We start from the raw sequence: 21,140 nt of genomic DNA, 5'->3' as shown, positions 1-21,140 counted from the left end.
CAAGTGGGGTTTATTTTCTATAAGATCTCTTTATCTTTGATTTCATTGTGCCTTCTCTTCTATTTTGGTTGGTTGTGACCCCATGGCTTGCATTTTCTAATAGTTTTAACATACACTTATTTATTTATTTTTTTTATTATTGGTACTGGAAATTGAACCCAGGGTTGCTTTACCACTGAGCTGCATCTCCAGCCCTTTATTTTAATATTCTTTTATTTTGAGACAGGTCTCACTACATTGTGTAACACCTTGCTAAGTGGCTGAGCCTGGCCTTGAACTTGTGATCTTCTTGCCTCAGCCTTCCAAGTTGCTGGGATTCCCTGGTGTGCACCATTGTGCTCGAGTAGTTTTAATTTTTATATATTACCTAACAATTATCCTATGATGTCTTGTAAAATGAAAAGAAAGAAGTCAAACATCAGTTTTGCACACTAACTTCCAAAATCTGGCCAACCATTAGGGGCTCTGATAAATAATAATTAGCCATATGCATGGGGAATTTTAATTGGGCTCATTTGTACAGAAAAATTACTGACTAAAGGAAAGAAAACTATGAATAATGGTGATGGGTTGAACATTATTCGTTTTAGATTGTAATTTATAAGGTAAAAGCTTATGAATAAAGAGTCTTTTCTCAGTCCTTTGAGAATGACCTGGAAGATGATCATGCCTTTCAGAATATTGCTATGTGACTATTTTAGAGGGAACCAGCCACTTACCATCTACAGGAATAAACATCTTTAATAAAAAATCTTGTATAAGAATAATCATGCTCTCTGTGTTAACAGAGTAAACTGTCCTATTGTTTAAACATTTTAAGATGAAAAAGCTGAGTTAGCTGTGTGCCAACCGGGCTGTTTGCTTTTAACCAAACTTGTTTTGGCAGTCATAACTGGGTATTGTCTGTGGCCTCCATAAAAAAGTGGTTCTTTCCTTAACTTCTGCCTTCCTTCCATTTAGACATGACCAAATTCCTTGATAATTATTTTATTTTATCAGTCTGGATGATGGCTTGCCTCGGGTTTTGCATCCCAAATGAGGACGAACCCTCTTTTGGATCAAAGGTCTGTCAGTGGGATAAGAAGTAGGAGACCCAGAGTCAAGAGGGCTCTGGAGATAAAGCAGGGAGTAGCATCTGAATGAGGATTGTTTCAGTAGCCTCTGGTCTTGCTGCCCTCTTCCTCTTCCAGCTATTTCAAAGGCCATTTGTAGGCAGAGATTTCTGAAGGTGATTGAAAACAACACATGGTTGAGGAGGCAGTAGTTTCTTACTAATTGGCATTTAAATTTAGGGGAACCGTAAAATTTAGTTTTTGATTAAATTTTTCTTTTATTAATTTTTTTTCCCTCTTCAGTAGTGTTCCAGGGAGACACTTTGTGACTTAGCTTTTGTAATTAAAACAAACAAACAAACAAACAAAAAACCAACTTTTTGAGACGAGGTTCTGCCCAGACTGGTCATGAACTTGTAGGCTCGAACAGTCCTCCTGCCTCAGCCTCCTGAGTATCTGGGACTACAGGTGTGCACCATTGCCAGGTTCAAATATTTCTAAACAGATAATGCACACCAAACTGTTAAAAAGTACAGAAGTGTCTATAGTAAAGCAAGGTTCCCTACCACTCTTTACTTCAGATACCCTGTGTCTTTTCCTGGAGTCAACTTCTGTATAAGTTTCTTGGGATCCTTCCAAGAGAAGTTTCTGCTAAATTTACTCCAAGCTGTTTTAGTGCTGACACTAACTTGTCACTTTAAACTTATCTTGGGAAATTACATTGACTCTCCATCATTGAGATACTCAGTTTGCAGTGTTGCTGTTATTTTTTTTTTTTTTACCAGTTTTTGGAGCTTTAGAGAATTTCTGATGCACTTCTTAATGAAAGTGTTAGTCTCTGGAATTCCTGCATATATATTTTAATGATTTGATGTAAAATATAACTCAGTATAACTCATTTTATCTACCCAGCACCAGAAATCTGAGTGGGGGTCATTAATATGTTTCTAAAGACAAGAAAAAACAAAATAAAAAACAATAGTGATTTCTTTTTTTTCCTTTTTCCCTAACTGAAAAAAGATGTATAAAATATTATAATTCCTAGATTGCTTCCCCATAATATAAACCAGGCTATTTTGGCATTTAAATAAAAATGACCCTATTTATTTAAAAGGACCTTGTTAACATTAAAGTCATACTTTACAAAAATCTGCTTTTGTTGTTAAAAGTGGTAAGGAAATTTAAAATACAGATCAGCTTTTCCTGTCAAATTTGCCTCAACCCATTTTCTCAGGGGTTTTGTTTTTTGGATTATGTAGGATTTGGGAAGGCAGTTTAAGTGGAGAGTTTGTGGTTGCCTTTAAGTTAGGAGATTAGATTTCTAAGGCTTGCCGCTGACTTTGGGTGCATCAGTTTTCATTTTCCTAAAGTGGGCCAAGTTGAGAATGTTCTATGCACAAAGAACATTGTGCGGCTCTGTTCTCCCTGTTATCTTCCATGTAAGCGCCTGATAGCCTTATCAGAACACAGCAGCCACCAGCCTCAGAGCTGCCTTCTGTTGCTGAGGTTGAGGTTAGTTTTCTATTGATATATAGCTGGTTATGACAACTTGTTTATTATTTCATGGCTTGCATAGGTTAGGATTTTGGGCATACTTAGCTGGTCCTTTGTTGGGCTGCAATCTTGGTGCCAGGGAGGTCTGAGTTTCCTGAGTCTCAGAATCCTCTTCTAAGTTCATGTGGTTATCAGCAGAATTCTGTTTCTTGCAGCTGTAGAATAGCTTTCTTCTTCAATGCCAATGGGACAGCCCCTCTCTGACTTATAGACCCATGTTAGGGATTCACCTGTTCATCAGGCTCACTTAGGATAATCTTCCTTTTGATAACTCAAAGTCAAAACTGATGAGGAACCTTAATAATACCCAGATAATTTCTTCTCTTTTTCCAGTTAACAAAACCTATCCACCTATGATATTGATCAAATGCACAAGTCTGGCTCATATGCAAAGATGGGATTATACAAGGTAGATATTTATCTGGGGTTGGAAATCATGACTTTGACCCTTTCTTCAGATCTCACTTTAGGCATTGCTTCCTGGCAACTGTGGACACTTGCTGTAGAACTAGGTATCTCTTCTCATCATTTAGCCTTTAATTTTCTGGTGTTCCCAGCATACTGGCAGTTCTGTAAGGACAGTGACTATAATTTTCTCAGCCCTGCTACTTGTGCCTGGCATACGCTGAGTGCCCACTGAAGATATGTAGGAAGAAGGGGACTAGAGAAAAACAGGACATAAGGGGCCAAGGGGCCAAATTCCAGTCGTTTTAGTTCAATATGTGTCTTCAGTATTAAGTGTACATTTAATGTGTTATTACTGGCTTACCTAAAAGTTGGGAGAGAATGATAGGGAGAGCATAAGAAGGGATAAGTACGAGTGAAGAAAATGACTGAATGTCTGTAAATCGGTCCTGGGCTTTTACCTTTTACTGTCTTTTTTTTTTTTTTTTTTCTTCCCATTGAATTTTCTAAACTGTAAAAACAAAAATCCTTACAACCACCACAGTCTAAGTGTCTTTTCACCTGGAAGTGGCTGTTGTGTATTTTAGTGCTAATTGACTTAGTGTTCACCTAAGTGTAATTTTCTCATAGGTGCCTCATTGAATTGTGCAAAGTTACTAGGTAATATTCTGCCATTATGACTTCAGATTTCCTAGGTACCATCATTTTAATATCACACCTGTTCTCTTTTTATATCATTGTATAAAATGCACCCCTAACTTGGCTTGGGGTTTCTGCAGGTGTTTTTAAAACAATACTGTACCTGCTTATAATGCCCCTACTCTAAAGAGTAAACTGCTCAGCACTTTCAGATGGTTTCCCCCTTACTGTCTTATATTACATTTCATTGTGGGGATGCTTTTTTTTTTTTTTGTTTTTTCATATTTATTTTTTAAAAAATCCAGAATGGATCAAAAAGAACAATCTCAAGGATGTAGGTGCCAGATGCGCCAGAGGGTAGCTAGAAAAGTATGCCTTAGGAACATTAGGGATTTAAGAACTACCTTATTTTAAGCTACCTAACATAAATAGCTTAGTTTTCCACTGACCAGCTTCCTCTGTCCCACCTATTACAACTGTAGCACAGCTAGCTCTCTTGCACTGCAAGGCCTCAGCCGAAGGACCCCGAGTACACATCGGCTATTACAGCAGTGCTCTTGTGGGGATGCTTATTATCACAAAATGTCTTGGAATCAAAACATTCTCATTTCCTTTTAGGTTTCTAATGGCATTGTTTCATGGAGACTCGAAACCTGAGAAAAGTAAAGCTAAGTGTTCTGGATGGGAAGTTGGGGTACAGCATCAGAAAGCCCAGGAAAGGAATGATTTGATGTGAAATGTCCTGCAAACTCTCTAGGTTCTCTTTTAGTTGCTGTTTAAGTTTTGCATCTGTGAAATTGAAAGCATGTCTGTATATGTGACATGTGTCTACTTATGAAGACGCCTGAGTGTCCAGCTAGCTATATTAATTAAAAGTGATTATTATGCTGCGATGATAGCATTCTTTCTGGACTATCAAAGAATAGGCTCACAATCTCTTCAGAAGTTGGTACTTATTTTTATTTCTATTAACATCTGATGTTCTAGATTTCCTTTTTGAGAAGAATCTCAGCTTAGCTAGTGTGTATTTGCTTAGAAGTCTGTCTGCTGAAGAGGCTGGTGTGTAATAGGACTATACGATAATGAAGGTGAACAAAGCACATTGGTATGTTTGTGAACTTGAGTGCCTTCTTCATTCAGGGTGAGTCTGTCTACACCAGAGCCAGCTCCTTGTGTTTCCAGGAGTGTGGTGGTTAAAGTCTCATGATGTTTATCTGAAGACGTGCTTGGGCATCGACCAGCTGTGGACGAATATGTGAGATAGCTCTCTGACAGCCCAGGAATGTCTGGGCATTCTCAGAACCCACTCTTTGAGCTTCTGTTTTATTGGGCCCTGGGGACTGTGGCATGGCCACCCTGATGAGGCTGTGAATGCAGAAGCAAGGATAATAACTTCCAAGCTCCAGAGGCAAGGCCATACTGAGGTGCTAAATGTAAAAGCAGGGTCATGTTTTCTTATTTTTAGGCATCTAAAAATATTGTTAATTGTACAATAAAGATTCTCAGTTATTCAAAGAATGAAATGAAAGAGGAAAGGACTTGGTTTTTTCCATGTTGTGGCATGTATCAGAATTGTATTCCTTAAAAGACTGAATCATAGTCTGTTGTATGTACATACCACGTTTTGTTGATCCATTTGTGCTCTGATGGACATTTGTGTAGTTTTCATTGGGCACCTGTACTCTTAATTGATCCTGGAACGCTTGTTCTCCTGGTTAAATTATGTGTTTTTGTATGCCAGAGTTAGGAGAAGGAGAACCAGTTATACTGTAATAACTGAAAAGATGTGATTGCTCTTCTTATGTAAGTTTATCTAGGTATATGGGATAAATAGCAGGGCCTCTGATGCTAATAAATACCCTGAACTCTAGCCAAAGGTTCATGTTCTTCTGTTAGGAAGGTGAAAAGTTTTACAGAGACAATAGCATCTAATTTTAAAATAAATACAAGTCAAATATACCTGATCCAAAATGCTTGGATTTTTTTTTAGGTTTAATAATTTTTGAATATATATGAGATAGATCAGGGATGGTACTCAAATGTAAACACAAAATTTATTTTAGATTTTATATATAACTTATACACATAGCCTGAAGGTAATTTTGTACAGTGTTTTGATTGCTTTTGTGTGTGAAACAAAGTTTCATGGTATGGAATTTTCTTCTTGTGGTACCATGTTGGTGCTCAAAAAGTTTCAGGTTTTGAATTTTGGGAGTAGGGATGGTCTCTCTGTGGTTCTGTATGTTGATATGCTCGAGTGCTTATCTTCGCAACCCTGTGCTCACTGAGAGCACATTAATAGTTTGAAATCAACTGTGGTGGGAGTATTTATACCTTGGGATTAGAAATTGTAAAATCAGTGTTTTTTTCTTACTACAGAGCCAGTTATTAAACATTTAGCAATACACCACTGACTACATGCTGGTGTCCCATATTTTCTTCGTTTTAACAATTTAACTAACAAAACAAATACAATTTAAGAAGAAAAGTCTTTGTTGATAAGCTAAAATTCAGAAATCAATGATTCCTCTCAGATTCAGGAAACCTGAGACTGAAGGCCCAGCACCTCCTTCCACCTTGGCTTGGGTGCTGAGTGGGCGACGTGTGCCATGTGGAGAATTGTCCCTATTCCTCTCCCGGTTTCATCACATGAGTCAGAAATTGCTTTTCTTGCCAGATATTTGGCAGTCTGTGTCAGGCTTATTTCCATAGGTTAAGGTACTTGTCAGTTTCGTCCTGTTTCTAGAATGGGTGAATTTTCCCTGCCCATGTGTGTTTCAAACACATCAAAAATCCCTCTCTGATTCTGTGGCAAGAGACCAGAGGGGCACCACACAGCTTCCCTCGGACTGTGCAGATATGGTGGCCTGTTTAATCAGAGGCCTCTTCTGCTGGCCACACAGTTCTGACATCATCTCAAGCACAAGAAGCTTAGCTTAAACCTACTAGAAACAAACCCAGGTAAAAGAGGTGGCGGATAAGAGGATGAAGATGGGTTGAAGGCATCTCCATTTTTATAGCCCCTAGGGATACCCTAAGTCCTTGGACTGCTCCTTGGCAAATGCTTCCCAATATTTAGGGTAGGACTTGGCAGACACAGGCCAGCTTCATCTGGCACTGGGAGAGGTTCCTGAATGATGTTTGGATCAAGCCTGATCTCCCATATAAATAATTTTTTTTAAAAGGTATGAAAAGGAGTGGTATCGATAGGAGTATTCTGCAGACATAGAAAAGCTTATCCCAAATTTTACATAAAAAAGCCAAGAACCTAGAGTAGCTGGAACAATTCTGAAAAAGAAAAAGAGATTAAAATGGGTCAAATCAGTTTACTTATAATATGACTACAATAGTAGCTGCTGAAGTAATTAGATAGCCATCGACAAAATAAACCTGGTCTATGCATTATACATAATATAGATATCAAGTCAAATTAATCACAGACTTAAATATGAAATGTAAAAAAAAAAGTCTAGAGAAAGCATGTCAGAGAAAATATTTGGGACCTAAAATTGGGCAAAATATTTTCAGACTTGACACAAAACCCATAAGAGGAAAAATTGATAACTTGAATATCATCAATATAACACATATTTGCTCTATGGAAAACTTTGTGAATAGAACAAAAAAAATCTAATTAGAAAATGGACAAAAGCTATAACTAGACATTTCATCAAAGAGTATATATAAAGTATGTTGATATGCTAGAGTGCTTATGGCAATTAATTACATGAAAAGATGCTCGTATCATTAGGTATTAGGAAAATGCAAATCAAAACCACCATGAAATATCACTATTTACCTATAAAAATGGCTAAAAAAACGCCAACACTACCAAATGCTACTTAAGATGTGGAGAATCTCATACATAGCTGGTGAAAATGTCAAATTGTTCTGTCACTCTGGAAATTAGTATGACAGTTTCTTAAAAAAACAAAAAAACATACACTACCATATGACTCAGCAATTGCATTCTTGAGCAGTAAAACAAAAACTAGTGTGCACGCACAGTCTTATACACCGATATTCCCAACAGCCTTACTTGTATAAGCAAAACCCTGGAAGCAACCCAGATGTTGTTGAGTGGGTAAATGGTTAAACAAGCTATGGTACATCCATACTAGGGGATGCTGCTCAGCCATAAAAAGAACAAGCTATTGATCCATGCAACAACTTGGATGGAGCTCAGAGGAACTATTCTGAGAGAAGAGTCAATCTCAAAGACTACACACATATGATTCATTTAATAGAACATTCTTGAATAACAAAACTGTAGACATGAAGAGTTGATTAGCGGTTGCCAGGGTTTAGGGATGGAAGCATACAGCAGAGAGAGTGTGGCTATAAATGAATAGCCCAAGGGAGCCTTATGGTGCTAGTATAGTTCTATGAGTTGATGGGTTATAAGAGTCTACATATGATAAAACTGAATGGAAACACACACACACACACACACACACATGTATGAAACTGGTAAAAATCTACATAAGCTCTGTTTAAATCTAATGTAAAATCTATATTAGTAGATTTTATAAGTTTCCTGGTTTTGGTATTGTACTGTGGTTATACAAGAGGTTAACACTGGAAGAGGTTGGAAACCTCCCTTCCTTCATGAAACCTCCTTTCCTTTGTGAACGGAAAGTCCATGTATCTTCTGGTGAATCTATTTTAAAATGAAAAAAAAAAAAAGAGGCTGGGTGTGGTGGCACATGTCTGTAATCTCAGTGGCTCAGGAAGTTATGGCAGGAGGATCGCAAGTTCAAAGCCAGCCTCTGAAATTTAGTGAGGTCCTCAGTGATTTAGCGATTTAGTGAGGTTCTGTTTCAAAATTAAAAAATTAAAAAAGGTCTGGGGATGTGGCACAGTAGTTGAGTGCCCTGAATTCAATCCCTGGTGCCCACCCCCCAGAGAGAGAGAGAGAGAGAGAGAGAGAGAGAGAGAGAGAGAGAAAAGAGAGAGTGAGAAGGAAGGGTAGTAATTCAACCATCCCCGAGTACACTGTTTAATCAACCATAAAGGTTACATCATGTTATGTATTCCCAAAATATAAAAATCACACAGAGCATTGCCTTAATCACAGAGGGATTATTTCACATGTGTGTTGTGTATGACTTATTTTTTATGATCATCAAAGTGATATTTACTGATGTTTAAAAATTACTTTGGGGAAACTGAGGATTCCATTCATGACTTTTTGTGAATTGTCACTGAAAGGCAGCATAGGTTTGGCGTAAGACAGGCAAAGCGGCTGCTTGACTGGGACAAAGTCATTCTACTCTTCTCAACCTTGATTCCTTGTTTTAACAATGTGGGGGTAAAATGTTGTCTGTCCTGTGGGGCCTTCCATGAGAATAAAATTGAACCCTAGGCAAAAACCTCAAGCACAATGCCCCACCTGCAACAATAGGCAAGGATTTTAATTTTCTCTTTTCTTTCCCATTTTGCCTATTGGAGATTTTTTTTTTTCACATAATGTTTTTCAAAAACAATTTTTGGAACTCCTCTTTGGGAATGGCCTGTAGTGACATTTTCCTGTCCACATTAGAAGGTCAGTCTGGGGGCTTGACAGGACAGTCACTCATGGTTGTGTTACTGATTCTCTTTATCTTTGCTTAGTACCAGCTCCACCTGGTTCCTTCTCCCTTGCCTCTCAGGAAGCAGTGGGTGCTGGCTCCCTGACAAGGGGCTGCTGAGGGTGGCGTGGCCGCAGCAGGGTGATTCTGCCCAGTGGAAGGAAGAAGGACTCCCATGTTTAGAATTATTTATGGTCAGAACAGATCAAGTGCAAGAATGATGGGTGACTGGTTTGTATAAAGAAAAAAAGTTGCAAGTGTTTTTCTCTCTTGCAGTTTTATTTCATTATATTAATCATATTTAAAAGTTCCAAAGCATATTTTGTTCAATAGAAGCCAAATTCATTTGTGATTCATAGAATCTATTTTATTATCTTATATCAATGCCAGATATTGAACATATTATATTGATACTATGAAGTTATGAGATCATAAGGCACTATTTCATCACTTTGCTGTCTCTAAGAAATATACAGATCAGAAATACATGCAGGCCATGTGGCGGTTTTGTGTCCCTTTGTCCTGTTGAAGTGAGCTGGATTTGCACTATGCTCACGGGCTATTTCCAGGTATTTGGGTTTTAGGCATAAAAAAATCATCAAAAATTAAGTAAAATTGCTTTTTTTTCCATTTTTATTCTATTGTTGATTATTTCATTTTAATTGTACGTTGAATTCCTAATTGGAATACAGAACAAGAAAAGCTATGAGAAGAATGTGTGGTGAGGGGCACACACTACTCTTTTAAGAACTCAGTTCATGAACCTGATTTCTTCTCTTGGGATTGAGGAAATGGTTTGGCTATAAAATTCCCATTAGCCCCAAATAAGCAAAATTGCCTGCAGGATTCATGGTAGGTACAGCCTTAAAGAGTAATAAAAGCCTGTTTCAAATGAACTCTTAAGGACACAATTTAAGCCCTCAAATGGCTAGTCAGATTTTATGTTTATCCCTTCTGATTGTACTTCCATATGTTTTTGGAGAACAGTGTCTGAAAAGTGGTTCATTAAAAAAATTGTATTGGACTTGGGGAATTTGGGGTTTATTGACCAAGTCCAGGGGTGGGGGTACCCCATCAGGGGACCTGGAAGCTTGGAAGAATGGCAGGCCTGTTTGCTCTCATTCCCTATGTCATATGGCATGAACTGATTTCAGAAATGCCAAGTCATCTTAAGTAAAGATGACTGAGTGCTAATCAATACAAAACAGAACAAAAACAAACAAACAAACAACAACAACAACAACAAAGAGAAGTAGAAACTAGTGGTTTGGGAACCAAAGTGGATTTGGGGAAGAAAAGTCACCCTATTGAAAATTAGCTTGTCTGAATTTTTCCAAGGATGTTTTACTTTTCTGGAGATGAAGGTGATTTGGGCCTATGTGCCCAAGAGGAGAAGATGAGAGGTCAGTCAGAGAATGCCATCTTCTCTATGACGTATTTCTACAGTTTGCAGGAATGTGTGTTGGTGCTTGCTATTTACTCCCAGTGAAATTAAACATTTATTAAGTGCCTGCTACATGGGACCTGGAAATTCACATTGTGCATGGAGAAAGTACATGGAAGTATGACTGGTCAGGGAAATTTAAAGCATGATTTCCTAGAGGCTATGACCTTGAGCCAAGTCTTGAAGGATGAATTAGGCAGATGAGAGCCTGGATGACCTCTGTGTCCCTATGGGGGCCGGGAGGAGATGGAAGGAATGGATGAGATTTGTTTTTTTTTTTTTTTTCCAAGAAGGGACAAGTATATGCAAAGTTGTGGAATGAGATCTTCTGACCATATTTGGTGAAATCCTAAGTGCAGATTATAGGCAGTGGAGACAGTTTGAGTTTGGGAGAAGAGGTGAGTTAAGGTCAGGCCTGGGAGCTTGTTTAATAGGCCATCCATGTCTTTGGGTTCTGTTCATGTGAATTCAACCATCTGCAAATTGAAAATATCTTTAAAAAATTGCATCTGTACCGAACATGTGTAGACTTTTTTTCCTGTCATTATTCCCCAAGCAATTAAATATAACAACTATTTACATGGTAGTCACATCATATTAGATATTTTAAGTAAGCTAGAGATGATTTAAAGTATGTGAGAGGGTGTGTGTAGGTTATATGCAAATATACACCATGTTTTTTGAAGGGAGTGTCTGTGGATTTTGCTATTCTCTGGGGGTCCTGGAACCAATCTGTTATGGATGCCAAGATGTGACTGGATATACCAACAAGTTTTAATTTTAGAGTAAAGGTCAGTGGTTTTCAATCCCAGCTGTACATTAGATTCCTTTTCCCACTTCCTATTTCTAGAGATTCTGATCCGATTGGTCAGGAGAAGAAGGATTGAGGGGGTTGGTACATAGTCTACATCTCAGCCAGGCTGAGTACCATCCATCATTGATGGAATTCGAGTCAGCAAATGACATAATAAAATTTGGACTTGAAAAGGCACATGCTGGCAGCTATTGGAGAGGACGACTTGAAAGATACCGTCTTTACCACACCAGGAAAGATATTTAGTGAGCTGTTGTAACAGTCCAGGTGAGAAATAACCCGCAGCTTAGCTGAGGCCAGAATGGAGGGAATGGAAAGAATTGGAAGAGAGTTTTTAAAATGTGTGAGGGGGGTTGAAGAAGAAAGGTGTGAGAGAGGTCCTACAGGATAAAGACCCAGTGTCCTTTGATTATGCATTTCGGAAGAGAACTGCAGCCTGAGAGGATAAGTTTCATGGGGATGGTGGATGGCCATCCCACCGTAGCCAGGCTGCCCATTGAGAACTTGAACATGCATTCAGAAGCATGCAGGTTCATTGAGAAAGCAACCCCAGGAACCATGGTGGTGTTCTAGGGAGGAGGGAAAGGACTCCAAATGTAGTTTGGGGATACACTGTGAGGGGCTTTGGGTAAGCTACCGGTAATGATGATAACTTCCAGTTCTTTGCTCTAAGGCTCAGGTTAGCATAAGCAGTGACAGGATTTAGGCTAGAAGGGCCAAACCAGGCACGTTTAAGACTTGTTCAAGGGCCAGTGCCATTTTTTATGGTCATGATGATTTTCAACAGTTCTTTTAACAACAGAATGATGAAAATGTGTGGTATTCTCTCTCCCTGGGGATAATGTGGCCACTGCAAAAGGTTGCAACTAATAGGAAAAATGAGTTTTATTGTTTAACTGTGGATTCAATTAATTTGTCTTCTTCCTGTTTCCATCGCCATGTGTTTTCGGAGATGACTGGTTGACTAGGCAGAGCTTCTCTACAAGAGCATGTCTGCTAAAAAATACAATGAAGTTCTTCTTCACTCTGAAAAATATTTAATTTAAAAAGAGCCCAAATGCATATAAAAGCAAAGTATTACTAGCTTAGGCTCATTTTTGTATTTTTTAGACATAAATGAAGATTATTACACTCTGCATGATGGTTTAAGACAGTATTTCCTAATTTTGGCACAATTTATATTTTGGGCTGGTTAATTCTTTGTTGTGCCTTGTCAGCTGTCAGTAGCATCTCAGGCTTCTACCTCACTAGATGCCTGGAATATCCCTAAGCCTCTAGTTGTGACAACCAAAAATGTCCCCTAACATTGCCAAAAATCTCTGGGAGGGAGAAGGGGTGGGAGGCAAAATCTCCCTTGGTTTCAAACTACTGGTTTAAATATAGTGTGATTTTATCAGAAAATAATCCCTTCTTCCTTCTGTAGTACTTATGGTTTTATTGAAACTTGTGGAATCTCTAAAGCTCTTTGATACCAGAGGAAAAATGAATGGGTGTTTACAAATTTTCTTGTAGAAAGTTTATGTAAATATCATTTAAAGAAAAAGGTTATGGTGGAGTGCACCTGTAATCCCAGTGGTTTGGGAGGCTGAGGCAGGAGGCTGAGGTGGGATACTCAATAGTCGGAAGCCAACTTCACAAACTTAACAAGTTTGTTAAGCAACTTAGTGAGACGCTGTCTCAAAATAAAAAATAAAAAGGGCTGGAGATGTGGCTCAGTGACAGAGGATTCTGTAACTATTACATGTAATAATAAAAAATGGGCTTACATCATTTTGTATAGTCTTTTAAATTCAATTATTCTAGTAAGTCATCTTTATTATATTTTTCAAAGTATCAGTCTGCATTGGATTGGAAAAACAAAAATAAAACTCGTCTTTCATGAGAGGCAGTATGAAAACTCTGCCTGGATATATAGTGGAAATTTTTCTTTGCCCCTCTTTCAATTCTGGCCAAAAAGAGAGTTAGAATATTTTGCCTCTGAGGCTTAAACAAAAAAGGAGGGCAAGGTTTTGTGTGTGTACCCTGTGATCAACATAAAGTTGGTGACAAATAGAATTTATTACAAAGAATTTACCTTATAGAAAATAAGAGGTGAGGGCTGGGAATGTGGCTCAAGCGGTAATACGCTCGCCTGACATGCGCAGGGCGCTGGGTTCGATCCTCAGCACTACAAAAAAATAAAAATAAAGATGTTGTGTCCACCAAAAACTAAAAAAAAAAAAAATAAAAATAAATATTAAAAAATTCTCTCTCTCTTTAAAAAAAAAGAAAAAAGAAAATAAGAGGTGATTTACTTCTAGAGTATATTTAAGTTTTTATTTGATTTCTTTTTTTTTTAAAATATATTTTAGTTGTTGATGGGCCTTTATTTTTATTTCTAAGCAGTGCTAAGATTTGAACCCAGGGCCTCAAACATGCCAGGCAAGCACTCTTCCACTGAGCCACAGTCTTCATATAGTGCACCTTAGTGTCTTTCATTAAGATAACATGCTTATCTTTGAACATGAGCCCTAAGAGTGGTAATAACCTTTCTTTAATCATCTTATTTCTGAGAATCCTCACCTATGAAAGCTCCTCTGATCCCTGATGTACTGCAGTCTCCATAGCTAGCTAATGCTAGTGAGGGTAGGGGAGGAAGGAAAAGGTGTGGATTACCCTTGCTGTGGAGATTTTCCCAGATGTTTTTGAGTCTTTTTTAGTAATTCAGAGTCATCCATCATTGGAGGAAATCTGTTACTTTGATTCAGGTTTGATAGATTGATGTATGAACAAGGGCAGTAAAGCAATGAAGCACTTCACAGTATGACCTTGGTCTGATTTTCCAATATTGTTGCCCAGTTTTCTTCACGTGTTAGAATGTGGTGGGAGGAACGATGCTTCGGATGGACAGTTATTTGAAGCAGAAAACACTGTTGGGTTCCCTGTACTGTGGACCACTTGTTCCAATCCCTTTAGATTCCTTTATTCCATTTAGAGTGGAATAATCCAGAGGCCCTTGTGCTGCTCTTGGCGCCCTTTGCACATGACCTGGCATTGGTTAAGAACAATCTTTTGGCCTGCACTTCCTCCCCAGGCTGCATGGGTTTTGTACAACACTTCCTTCTGAGTAAAAAAGGCAAGATCATTGCCTGCCCTATAAGCAGCAAAAGAAAAAAAAAATTACCCTTTCTTTAAGTTTTTTAATCCAGATGATGAAAATATATAGCATATTCGGAAACTCTACTGGCAGACTTGGCAGGCGTTTCATATGCACTTGGACTTAACATGAATTGGATTTGGTTCTCTGATTTCCCCGCCTCCATCTCTCGGAACAAGTTATTTATTATCTGAGTGAGTCTGTGTTAGTGGGTCAGACATGCACATGGCATGTCGATTGTTAAGTGTGCCTGTTTGCTAAGATTTATGCTAGCCCCAATTGTTTTATATTGGTTTTCATTGTTGAAAATTTACTGTATTCATCCTTGGTTTGGCGTAAGAATTTGTAGTGTGCTAAAGTTTCCTGTGGTTGAATACTTTATCTCCGTAACACTTCATGTAAAGGAAATTAAAAAATATATAGCGAAAGCATTTCCCTAATATGTTTCCAATCAGCTGTGTACTTTAGTAATTTGATTTGTAGGAACTAGAGAGAAGAGTATTACCGAGCTCTGTTCAGTCATTCATAATTCTTTGGGAATTTAGATCATGGTTCTGAGTTTATGAAAACATCTACTGAAAATTTCCTAAGTCCTTTATTATTCTGCTTCTATGCATTAAGTTTTTTGACCACAGCAGTATCTAAAAGGACTCATGGAAGAAAGTGAGTCTTTCCTCTTCGTCTTGAACAAGATAAACAGACAAGAATTGAGGTTGATTAGGTAGCCAGAAGTCATTGCAACAGACAGGCAATGACTGATTTCTGTATTATCCCTTCTATGTGTTCTTTTCTATACTTTTTGGGTTAAACATTCTAAGCCTGGTGGGCTCCTGAGACTACAGTGACTGTTGGCATAGCCAATTGCACCTTCTCAGGAAGTATAACCCTCAGTGTGGAAGTTGCTTGTACAAACTAAATCAAGATTGAGGCTTGTTCTTCACACCATTATTTCTTTGACTTCATGCCATTATTTATTTGAGGAATCTCAATTAAATGAGTTGTTCCCTCTTTGGAGCCTCTCTGGTCTTTGACTTCTTTATTTGCCAATGAATAAGTATGACTTTTATTTTGGCCAGTGAGTTAACATATACTAATCCATACATTGGCAGTTTCAGATATGTTTAATCTAATTTATTACCTAAGAGTGAAATAAAATTGAACCAGGGAACCATAGCTCTGCGAGCTAGGAGGTAAGCCTTGGAAGGTTTTATCCGATGAAGACAGTAGTTCTTATGTATAGAATTTTGCAATCAATCTCTCTATTTTAGTTTTCTGCTTTAAGTCCCTGCCACATTTGAAACTTCTTTCTTGATCTTCAGCAATTTTGAGTTCCTTTGCTCTCATGTAAGATCACCTTTTTCATAGTGCTTCTTTTAGCTCTGGTATTATGAGAAGTAATAAAGTATGAGAACTTTGTTAAGCATAATAAAATCATGCATTTTGGCCAAGAGAGTTCATCGATCTGTGATGTTTCATTTGAAAACACAGTCCATGAATTAGTGGATTTAGTAGTCAGAGAATTAACCTAAGTGGATGCCAAGTAGGTACTTAGAAGGCTTAGCTGTGTCCTGGGAAAAAATAGCCCGGGAGCTGATGGTCTCTGGGATTACTAGTCTTGTTGTAATTAGATATAACTTCTTTTGGTCCAAAGATAAAGGAAACACATGTTCATTTTTGGCCTTTCTTTTTCTTTCTGTGTTTCCCACCTAGGTTGCACCTATGAAGGAAATACCTACAACAGCTCCTTCAAATGGCAGAGCCCAGCTGAGCCCTGTGTCCTGCACCAGTGCCAGGTAAAATCCAGCTTTTTTTTTTTTTTTAACTCTCCAGTGAGGACTCCACAGGGTCCTCCTTAGCTCCCCATTCCAGACCACACAGAATAAAACTCTCAAAGGAAAAAACAAAAAGATAAACAAATGAAAATGAACTGTATCCTTGTATGTATTTTACTGTGGCATTCACCATAAGAAGACAGGTACAGGAGGGACATTGTATAGGACTTTTTTTTTTTTTTCCAGAAACACACAACAGAATTGTCCACCCTTGGTAAACGGTGCCTGGAAAAACTGCAGGAAGATGCATACATTCTTGGGGGAAAATTCATATCTTCCTCTGAAATTATCTTTAAGCAAAACATGAATTCCTCTTAGCAGAAAAGAGGTATTGTTAGATGGGATAGGTTTTCCTTCTTTGATTTAGAAAGATTTTGAGCCACAGCCAATCCATAAACTATATTAAATAGAAGCAACTGGTACACTGTGACCTCGGTGATTTAAACCTGACAAACCCAAGAGCCACTTTTTTCCAGCAACCAAGGAACCCACTGTGGCTGATGCTTGCTGAATTCCAAAAAGATCAGTAATTCCACATGGCTCTAATCCTCACAGGTATTAAACACAGAAAGATGAACCAAAGGGAATCATAGAACTAAAATTTTAAACTGCTTTTCTTATCTTTAAAGAAATACTCTGATAAAAAATAATGCTCATTTACTTTTAATATAACTAGGAAATTTTCTGTGGCGAAGGTGCTATTAAGTCATTGTATCCCAAATCCCATTTCATAATCTCAGGAAATGCATTTGCATTAAAAGGAGATTAAAAAGTGAGCACCACAAGAGATATTTCTCTCTGATCTTACGCATATTGACATTTAGTTTATGAAATATGAATTTTATATTAACATGTTCTTATTAAATGCCCACAGCAAGCATGTTCATTCAAAAGACCTTCAGTTATTTATTCATCTTTTTTATATAGTCATTTTTGAAATAAGCAGAAGGTAAGACAGCTGTGAATGATAAATTAATTATGTCAATAAATATTTGTTGAATTTTTACACTAGTTTATAAATTCAACCAGCCTCATGATACAGAGATAAGAGCAAAGAGTTTTAATAACACCAAAAGCGGACATTTCTTACAAACTTGCACCACTTCACTTCCACCTTGCTTTTTGATCAATGTAATTTTCACTCTTGGGCAGGGTGTTCTGGAAGCCTTGGTTGAAATGTTGGTTAAACAGGATAACTTTGCAGTCTAGTATAAGATTTGTGTACAATCATCCCAGGTCATGTTGATCCTGAAGTTGCTTGTATCTAAAGATTTTCCTGCCTTTGAATGAAGACCTTGTTTAAATTAAATGGAGGGAGGGAATATTTTGTTGCCTGAAGAACAGATTACAAGCCATTATCAGTTGTTAACATTAAACCTCCAATTGCCTATCATCTCTGGTTACTAGTCACTCGGCAGGCTGGAGATAATTGATGCAGGAAAATCAAGTTATTATGGGAAGTCAGGAAATACTGAACTGCAGAGTGGCATGCAGAAAGGGGATGTTACCTGCTGAAGATCAAATTTGTCTTTTATCCTCCTGTTTTAAAACTTTGCCTAAGCTCTGCTGGCTAGTGTGATGTCATTTCATTCAATAAGCAAAAACAATGCAGGATCCTGTGAAGAAAGCTACATAGAACTGTTCTTTTGCTCAGCTCGAACCTTCCCACTTTGCCATCTCTTGCTTCCAGTCTTTAGGGATTGAGACCTCATCAAAGAATGCAGGAAATGATCTTCACTTCTCAGGCTAGTCTTCTTTTTTCTCCAAAGAACAGACACAATTGCAAACTCTATTTGAAAGCTCTTCTGAGGGCACAAAATCAGTTCCATTGGACCCAGTGTAGGACAGTAAGTGAAATACAGGCTCTGCTGCTCACATAACTAGTTACTTAACCTCTCTGTACCTCACTTATACCCTCTATAACTCGAACTGTCTCATTGGTGGTTAGAAGCAATAATCAAGACTGTCATTAAAAATGCTCCTGGTAGATGCCTATGTGTGGGGCTACAATTAGAGTCCAGACAACAGTGAATTCAAGGATTTCCTTAGTGTCTGAGTTGAATTTTGCCTCCTTTCTTATGTCCTCTGATGAATTTTTAATTTCCTACTAGAAGAGGACAACCTGATCATCAGAGATGGTGGAAACTAACTTGAAGCCTCCATCGGAATTGCAGATATTGAAGGAAATTTGACTTTGAATCATAGCTTTCTTTCTTTCTTTCTTTTTTTTTTTAGTACCAGGATTGAACTCAGGGGCATTTGTCCACTGAGCCACATCCCCATTCCTATTTTGTATTTTATTTAGAGACAGGGTCTCACTGAGTTGCTTATTGCCTCCATTTCTGAGTGTAGCTTTGAATTCACAATCCTCCTATCTCAGTCTCCTGAGCTGCTGGGATTACAGGTCTGAGCCACCACACCCGACTGGATCATAGCATTTTTGCATTGCTTCAGTTACATAACCAAGACATGGATTTTTTTTTTTTAAATCTTATCTATTCTTGGTATTTTGAGAATTGTTCCTGTCTCCAAATGTGTTACAAACTACAATAAATCCACTTGGTCCTACAAATCTTATTCCTGACATAATATGAAGCCATTTAGTGTAGAACTCTCCTTGTTGAATTGGTACTAAATGGTGGCAGACATAATGAAGAAAGTGGCTTAGTTGTCACATGGTTACATCTGTCTTCAGCCCGTGCTAACCTCCCTTCACAACAAAATAAAACAAATAAATACCAAAAAAATCACAAATTCCTGTACAAAATGGGTAGAGAATACAGAGGAAACTCTTCAAAGATGGACTCTGAGAATTAATTTAAAAAATATTTCAATTGACATTAAGATGATAGCAGAATCTCAAGATCAGTTTGCAAATGACACACTTGATTTCATGACTAAAACTTGAAGTCTCTGTTTAGACTTACTTAAATACAAACTTAGAAACTGTTTTGTCACATCTCTTCATTTGATATGAGAGAAAACCCAACCCCAGACGGTGTGAAACCAAGTTACATTTTTAAGATTGCAAAACCAGCCTTGTTATTTCTAGAAGGGTGGTCAGAATTTATCTGGCTCTCTGAATGCTAGCCTGGGTGTTACGTGTGTACTCTGTTTCTCACAGTTAATGGTTTGAAGAGTAATAACAATGATAGAAAATACAGCCAGTACTGAAAACAGGCAGGGCCAAAGAGAAAGTGCAAGAACAGGAAAAAGAACAGGAGACAGGATTTGCACTCTGAGGTCCACAGAGTAGGTCAGGGTGAATGGCTCTTACCTCATGTGTGCCATGTATCTATCTCTAGGTCACACTCACCCTCATCTTGTACCTTTCCAGTTCTTTTCCTTCTTCGTCAGTTTTTCATTGCTGTGACATAATACTTGACAAGAACAATGTAGAGTAAGAAAATTTAATTTTGGGCCTATGGTTTCAGAGGTCTCAGTCCATGGTCAGCTGACTCTGTTGCTCTAAGCCTGAGGTGAAGCAGAACATCATGGTGCAAAGGCATGGTGGAGGAAAGCTGCTCAACTCATGGCAGTTAGGAAGCAGAGATAGGGATAGGAAGGGGCCAGGGACAGATACAGTCCCCAAGGTAAACGTCCAGTGCTTACCATTACCAACCATGCCTCACGTGCTCACAATTACCATCCATAGGATGAACTAATCCACTCACAAGGTCAGAACCCTCACAAATCTGATCTTTTCACCTCTGCATATGGCTGCATTGTCGAAGCTGAGCTTGGATGTTCCAGTTCCAAACCATAACACTTTCCTTGATTATTTTTCTATAATAGTAGCTCCTCAGTAGGACTTCTGGGCTGACTGATTTGGGACATTCTGTTTTGCAGGAAGGTGTCGTTACACAGTCTGAAGTCCGCTGTGTTGTTCACTGTAGAAACCCTTTGGAGCATCTGGGAGCCTGCTGCCCGACTTGTCCAGGTAATGTTCTCAGGAAGCGGAAGGCTGGAAAGCTCTCTGGTGCAGTGCAGGAGTATTGAGTATTGAAATCTGTCTTCTCTCAAGTATGCGTGATCCCCACCCCACTGGGATTTTCCTCACTTTACATCTGTGTACCTGATGGACTTAAAAGAGCAAGCAAGCTCTTTTGCATAGAAATGTCTGGTTGGCCTCCTCCGTGTGCCCAGTATGAACACAACGTGCTGTAGGTCTTGGCATGTGGATTCTCAGAGGCCTGCTTTCCACTCCACAGGGCCACAGGTAACGCTTATTTTGGAAAGAAAGGCTGTGGCTTTCACTTGTTTCCAGAAATGTCTTTTTACTGCTTCATATTGCAATACGTTGGCCAGAGCTCACCGGGGTGATGAGGTGACCAGATGTTTTCTGAAAAGTGAGAGCTGTGTCCCTAGTGAGTTTAGCTTAGGGTTTTGCTGGTCTAAGTTTTCAGTGTGGTTCAACAAGTTGGACCCACTGTCTTTGTGAGAGGACACAAATGAGAGGACACTGGCTAACTGAGAGCAAGGATCTTCCTTTTCTAGTGGCTGGGAATGTTTCCTCTTCGTTTTCTGAACAGGATTGCAAAGGCCTGTTGCATCTTTTCTTGCCCTTTCATATAAGCCTGGGGATTTTGAGGTGAGAGAGTTTTTCTGATCTCCTAAGTTGCTAGCCAAGTGTTTCCAACAGGTGTTCTGCATTTTGAGTCTTCTCTGAGCACTCTTCCTTATGGGTGATGATA

At 38.5% G+C, this 21,140-nt stretch overlaps 1 protein-coding gene across 3 annotated transcripts in view; it reads left to right on the top strand.

Moving 5' to 3' along the window:
• Window positions 1-21,140, top strand: part of Bmper (BMP binding endothelial regulator) — a 235,952-nt gene that overhangs the window by 40,457 nt on the left and 174,355 nt on the right. For all 3 annotated transcript variants that reach the window (XM_021722275.3, XM_005319188.4, XM_078039865.1), the window contains exons 4-5: window positions 16,325-16,407; window positions 20,296-20,386. In XM_021722275.3, coding sequence (XP_021577950.1) covers window positions 16,325-16,407; window positions 20,296-20,386 — 174 coding nt within the window. The remainder of the gene's footprint in view (window positions 1-16,324; window positions 16,408-20,295; window positions 20,387-21,140) is intronic.

The sequence above is a fragment of the Ictidomys tridecemlineatus genome, chromosome 2, assembly GCF_052094955.1.
Source record: "Ictidomys tridecemlineatus isolate mIctTri1 chromosome 2, mIctTri1.hap1, whole genome shotgun sequence".
Lineage (NCBI taxonomy): Eukaryota > Metazoa > Chordata > Mammalia > Rodentia > Sciuridae > Ictidomys > Ictidomys tridecemlineatus.
This window is presented reverse-complemented; position numbering and strand designations above follow the sequence as displayed.